At 35.9% G+C, this 6,557-nt stretch overlaps 1 protein-coding gene across 1 annotated transcript in view; it reads left to right on the top strand.

The window, feature by feature from the left end:
* The first annotated feature begins 1,160 nt into the window (after positions 1-1,160).
* Positions 1,161-6,557, top strand: part of LOC107722642 (potassium voltage-gated channel subfamily H member 6-like) — a 45,037-nt gene continuing 39,640 nt past the window's right edge. The window contains exons 1-2 of the mRNA XM_016531096.1: positions 1,161-1,462; positions 2,199-2,429. Of these exons, the coding sequence (XP_016386582.1) occupies positions 1,387-1,462; positions 2,199-2,429 (307 nt within the window). The 5' untranslated portion in view covers positions 1,161-1,386. The remainder of the gene's footprint in view (positions 1,463-2,198; positions 2,430-6,557) is intronic.

Below are 6,557 nucleotides of genomic sequence, written 5' to 3'. Positions count from 1 at the left end.
GCTTGTCACTAGCGATATTAATATTGTGGTCGCGACAGCCCTATAATAACTCTAATACAATAACAATTGTGCTTCATTTGTGTTGCAGTAATATACATATTTTAATGTACTTTAAGCAAACAGCAAGATGGTAAATTTGATGTTGACAATAACTCCGGTCCAGGGGACCCACTGCTATGCACATTTAATGTCTGTCTTATCTGACACACAAGGCTCAGTTTATGAAGCTGATGATCTGAATCAGGTGCCCAGGACTGGAGTTGAGAGCTACTGCTTTAAAATTTTCAGTATCCACATACAGTATATAAATTTGTACATTTAAAACAACTTAAGAAATCTGCAGTAGCCTATACCCTCTTGGACCCCCAGTAAAAAACAATGGATCCATGGTTCACTGCAAAACCAGTGTGGAGTCATTCAGGTTCCTGGGCACCACAATCTCTCAGGACCTGAAGTGGGGCACTCACATTGACTCTTGACTTGTCAATGTGAGTGTCCCACTTCATTGTGAAATTGTTGAGTTGAGTGTCCCACTTCATTGTTGACTCTGTCATTCTGTTGCACTGTGGAAGCTTCTGTCACGAAAACAAATTCCTCGTATGTGTAAACATACCTGGCAATAAAGCTCATTCTGATTCTGATTCTGATTCTGATCCAAACAAAGAATCCACTTATATTATAACATCTTTATATTTAATTTATACATACTTGTTGTAAGTTTAAAGGAAGAAAGTTCATTTGCAAATATGGAAATCATCTGGAGGTTACTCTATCCATGTTATCTAAATATAGTACTAGTTTCACCATTTTCTTAGCTTTTCTTCTACCAATATATTATAGTTTGCGCTCGATCTGGTCTAATTTACCACTCTAAATCGGATTTGTGCTCGCTGAAGAGTGACACTCAGAGAGGTAACATCAGGATGAGTGAATCATGTGGTCCTCCACACCCTTGAGTCCTTACCCTCCCCAACCATCTTCTCCAATCTATACACTACTACTCAATCTTATTTTTTAAGCGCTCCCAATCACAGAGAGGGGCTGTTTCACAGCGTGTAGGAGCAAGTGATTGAGTGGACTGGGACAGAAAGTTGATTTGCATTCATTTGCAAAAAAAGGAAGCAGGTGACGTGAGGTAATTGGACAGACAGATGATTTACTGAGCGCGAGGATGCGCGCACTGACAGATTCAAGGCGTAATTACTGTGTGTGAGACTTTAAAGAGGCGCGCGCTCGTGTTGCTTTTACGTCGATGAGGTGTAAATGTAAAGCTTGTGTGCATGTGTGAGTCCTGGAGGCGCAGTCAATATATATCTCTCTTATTGAAAACAAACACAAGCTGAGGCGGAACTTGCAGAACTTTTTGCCCCACTAAAGTAGGACATAATGCCTGTTCGACGGGGACACGTTGCGCCTCAGAACACCTTCCTGGACACCATCATTCGGAAATTCGACGGTCAAAGTAAGTGAATGATTTTTGTTTGCTTGCTTGGTTCGTTAAATGAACACTGAATATGTTGTTAAGATGTTTATGATGATGGTGATGATGATTACTGTTCACAATTTTAATAATTCCATTATCGGTATTCGTTTTTTAGACTTTTATGATGATGATGATTATGATTATTATTAATAAATGTTTTTGTATCATTTGAATATGTGATAACTGGGAGAAACTGTCCATTAGTAGTAACTATAAAATTCACAGCATCAATATAGGAGATGGACATTATTTTATTTTTGTCATCTAAATAAACAGAAGTTTGATGTAAATGTATTCACAACACACACACACACACACACACACACACACACACATACATACATATGAAATTAAGTATGTGAGGTTTTTTTCTGTGAAAAGTGTCTTAACAACTGTGACTTTAATAATTACTTAATTTTATTGCATATTACTGTAAGTTTGTCTTTCTTTTAACTGAGGTAAAACAGATTTTAATTGTAGTAATTTATTTAATTTTATTGCATGTTACTGTAAGTTTGTCTTTCTTTTAACTGAGGTAAAACAGATTTTAATTGTAGTAATTTATTTAATTTTATTGCATATTACTGTAAGTTTGTCTTTCTTTTAACTGAGGTAAAAAAAAAAGACATGCTTTCATTCACAACGGCAGCTTGTTTTTTGGTTCTACATGAATGTTATTTATGAATGTCTTGCATCTCTTGCTTTACCTCAACAGATCGCAAATTCATTATCGCCAATGCTCGAGTTGAAAACTGTGCCATTATTTTCTGCAATGATGGTTTTTGTGGCATGTGCGGCTACACACGTGCAGAGGTCATGCAGAAGCCGTGTACCTGCAGTTTTCTGTATGGACCGCATACTGGACGACCAGCGGTGGCCCAGATGGCCAAAGCCTTACTGGGCTCTGAAGAAAGGAAAGTGGAGATCTCCCTATATAGGAAAGATGGTAAGTTTCTGGGGGTGTTTCTTATATTTGTATATTTAAACATTCATTTTGTAGGTGCCATTACAGTGACACTTAAAAAAAAACTGACCTAGAAGCATAACATGACCACAAGCAATTTCATGCACTTGCATTCATTTGATAAATGTTTGTCAGTGACTGGCAACCTTGCACTCATTGTATTTCTTTGGACACACTAATACTTACTTCCTAAACATTATGTTATTCCTTTTCTGCTGAATCCTTCTGTGATATTTGATGTGTCCCTTGATGATTGATCTTGGAGTTTAGCCTCTCTTGTGGCAGTCTCTCTTACCCATGCCATCCTTTATTATGGATACTCAATTGAAAGATGAGGATTACAGTACAAGGGCTATTCTAATTATTTATATTTCTGTCCTCTCCTATTTAAAGATAGCATTTCTGGATGATGTATTGATTTCCAGGACAGCTGGGAGTTTGAGAATAGGAACAATAGTCATAGAAGACATAATTGCAAAGGACAATTTCTCACTATCCAGATCAATTCCCAGTGCTATGTGCTAGTAATCCAAATGGTTGCATAAGGGTGTCATAACATTGTGTCCTCTAGTGGTGCTCAGGACAGAGGACAATGCATACAGTGCGGATTTGAGTCTACGGTACTAACAAGTCAACAACTTATCAACATCCATGAGCAACCAGAAATGCTCCTGTATGACTATTTTAGAATGTGGGGAAGAATGTGCTAACATGTTAACAGAGCGGATAAACATACACATAATCCATCCTAGGGTTTAGGCAGCATGTCCGAGCACAGGGTATTTTTCCACTGATCTGGATGGTAGGAATACTTCTCAGTGTGACCCTTTGTAACCTAACCACCCTAAATTTCTCAGGTGTGCTCAGGCTACATTTAGTCATTCCAAAATATGAGACCTCTCAGTTTTCTGACTTCCTTACACTGTCGTCTGCATTTCAATACAGTATGTCATTGGTAACAATAAAGTTTAGGATATATATGTGTACAATCGTGGTTATTTATTGACTTATGTGGTCTGTGGGTATTGTGTCATTGCAACCTACAAGTCAAATCCATCACCTTATGCCCATCAGTATTGTCATTGGACGGCATGTTCAGTATGTGTATCAGAATACAATAGCAATATAAATATAAGCTATTGTTGGTGTTCAGATGCCATGTTTGAAAGTTTAAGCATGCTTTATGAAGGAGGTGTAAAATGCATTATGTGAAATCCTTGTACATTTCCAGTACAGACGAGGTTGATGACGGTTACCAGAGCTTTATTGTAAAAGCTTTTGTTTTTTGGATTTGTGCTGAGGCTTATGGACGTATTGACCGCATCTAAAATGTAAAAGTATTAATGTATGCTGCAGATGCGTAAAAACTTTTAATTTATATCATAAATATATTAATGTAGATACATTTGACTGTTTTGAGACCTTAAACCTACCTTTTTAAAAAACGTAATAGGCAGATAAGTGCAGAATAAAGCATTTGACTTAAAATATAATACTATAATGATTTTTTTCTAAATTAAATTAAGGTCTTTTTCTCACACAGAGCTAACTGACTTTATAATTGACATGTGCAGACCTGGAATACAATCCGGTAATATAATGAATTGATTTTTTTTAGGGTGCATATGTCAATTACTTTGTAGCCACAGCAAATCAGATGATTAAGTAATGATTAAATGTTGGCAGAATTGTCATTTAATATTTTAAAATTTTGACTTGTATAAAGTGCATCCAGTGTAAAATGACGAAGTCCGTCTAAAAGCGTTGAATGCGGCAACAGAAATTGCACAGACCAGAATAAAATTGTTATAATGTTCAAACAGATAAATATGTTAAATGTGATGGCACGCTAAAGCATATTTAATTGATTTCATAGATTTAAACACAATGAAATCAATCTATTATTACCACAAATTAAATCTTCAATGGACTGAAATTTGTAGATTTGTAAACATTTGTACGTCTCTAAAGTTTATGTTCATACATAAAATATTTACATTTTATGAAAATGTAGTTCAATGCCTATGCAAATGTACAAAAATGTGGGTCAGTAGCACAGTTTACATATAAATACATATGATTACTGATGAAATCATGTTACATTTGCCAGTGCGGTTTTGGGCTTCTCCTATTTGTCAGTGGGATGTATACTCATACAAATACAATCGTAAATTTAATTTCTAATTGACCTCAAATAATTACTCCAAAAGATGTTTCATGCAAATAATACACAAAGAAAAAATAGAACAGCCTTCATCATTCAACAACATTCAGTGTAAATGATATTGGAAGAGATGTGCTTTCTTGTGTACCAATCTCATAAGAACCCTAAAAATGATTGAGAATTAATAAGTAGCAGGACTTTGCTTTGTGTGTGCTTTGACGATGTGTTATAAATATGTAGATGGCTATATAGTCCAGAGGGTCATTTATTACTGAAAACTAATGTGAGGCAATGAAGGTGTCATGGTCAGTAATAACGTCCTGCAGTCTGGAAAGGACTACTGGAAGTTTCTGCACAAATTACCTGCTGGAAGGACACACAAAAAGCTCCTCTGAGGGAACTTTGAAGGATAATGATGCTTCAGCGAAATTCTGCAATTCACAGGAAGGCCATGGGGTGTATTCAAAACCTTCTAGGGATGTACAAAAATCTATTTCTGATTAGAAAACTAGTATAATCAGCATAAATAATTTTGTTTTATGAACCTAAAGAAATAGTACCTTCTCATTATGTTACCCAGTGCACCAATGCCCATTTTCCTGTAAAGGCAAAGATCCTTGCTTTTTAAGAGAATCCTTGGGAAGGACTTTGAAAGCAAAAGCGTGGAACTAATGGTGGTTGCACCAGTAATCCTCCAACAAAAGAGCAATTCCAATTAATGAATGTCCAACCCTCTTTAAAGCCTGTTGGTCCTCTGAGGTTTATCTATGAGGAAATGATTGTGAATTGTATAAAGCATAGCAGATGATCACTTAATGATGACCCATGAGGCAGATTATGCTCTTGCAGTAAATGATCTGGGGATGACTTTTAATAGGAACTCCCCATTTCAAAACTTGCTACATTTTTTTTCTTTACCTTAATGAGATAAAATAGAGCCTCATTAGTTTGAGCTTTATATTTGATGAAAATAATGGTATTGTTCTTTTCTTTTTAAGGAATACTTCACCCAAACTGAAAATTCTGTCATTTGTTGCTTGTCTTCATGCAACAATAGTTATTTATAGTGGAATAACCAAGCTGCTCTTTCCCATAATAAAACCTGTTCCTCACATAATCTATTGTATGACTTCAGAAAATTCTGAAATACTTTTCATGATGCTTTTTGTCCTTTTTAGAGCTTGACAGTCTATGAACCCTATAAATTGAAATCGCATCATATGACCCCTTTAAAGGAATAGTTCACCCAAAAATGAAAACTTGCTGATAATACACTTAAACTCACCTACATCTTGGATGGCCTGAGGGTGTTTCTTCATCAGCACAGATTTGGAGAAATGTAGCATTACATTGCTTACTCACCAATGGATCATCTGCAGTGAATGGGTGCCAAACAACTGATAAAAACATGACAAGTAACCCACTCCATTAATTAAAATTACAGTTGTTCAAGTAGTGTCTTGTAAAAAGAAAAGTTGTGTTTTTATGAAACAAAGTTTATAACTCCAGTTTATTCCAGCTAAAATATGAGTCCATAATATTGCTTTTTAACAAGTCATCTCGTCTGAATCAGGAGAGAAATATGCACAAATCAAGCACCATCTATCTACAAGTGAACACAGACCAAAATGCTTATAAACAAAATGTCAGTGGATTTTGATATGAGCGGACAACAGGGGATGGACTTTTTGCATTATAGAAAGCATTATTATGGATTAGGGACCCGTATTTTGCCCAGAAGCGAATGTTTAAAGTTAAAACGCCTTATTGTTTCATACAAACACACAGCTTTTTACTTCACAAAATATTAACTCAACCCTCTACGCACACCTTGGCAATATAATCGCCATCGGCTAGTACATTTTTTTGTTTACTCGCCAGACTGATGTACTATTTTACACACACACACACACACACACACACACACACATTTACTTAGCTATCTA

The sequence above is a fragment of the Sinocyclocheilus rhinocerous genome, unplaced genomic scaffold (assembly GCF_001515625.1).
Source record: "Sinocyclocheilus rhinocerous isolate Xijiao unplaced genomic scaffold, SAMN03320098_v1.1 scaffold541, whole genome shotgun sequence".
Classification (NCBI taxonomy): Eukaryota; Metazoa; Chordata; class Actinopteri; order Cypriniformes; family Cyprinidae; genus Sinocyclocheilus; species Sinocyclocheilus rhinocerous.
Note: the sequence above shows the minus strand (reverse complement) of the source record. Positions and strands in the feature narration are given on the sequence as shown.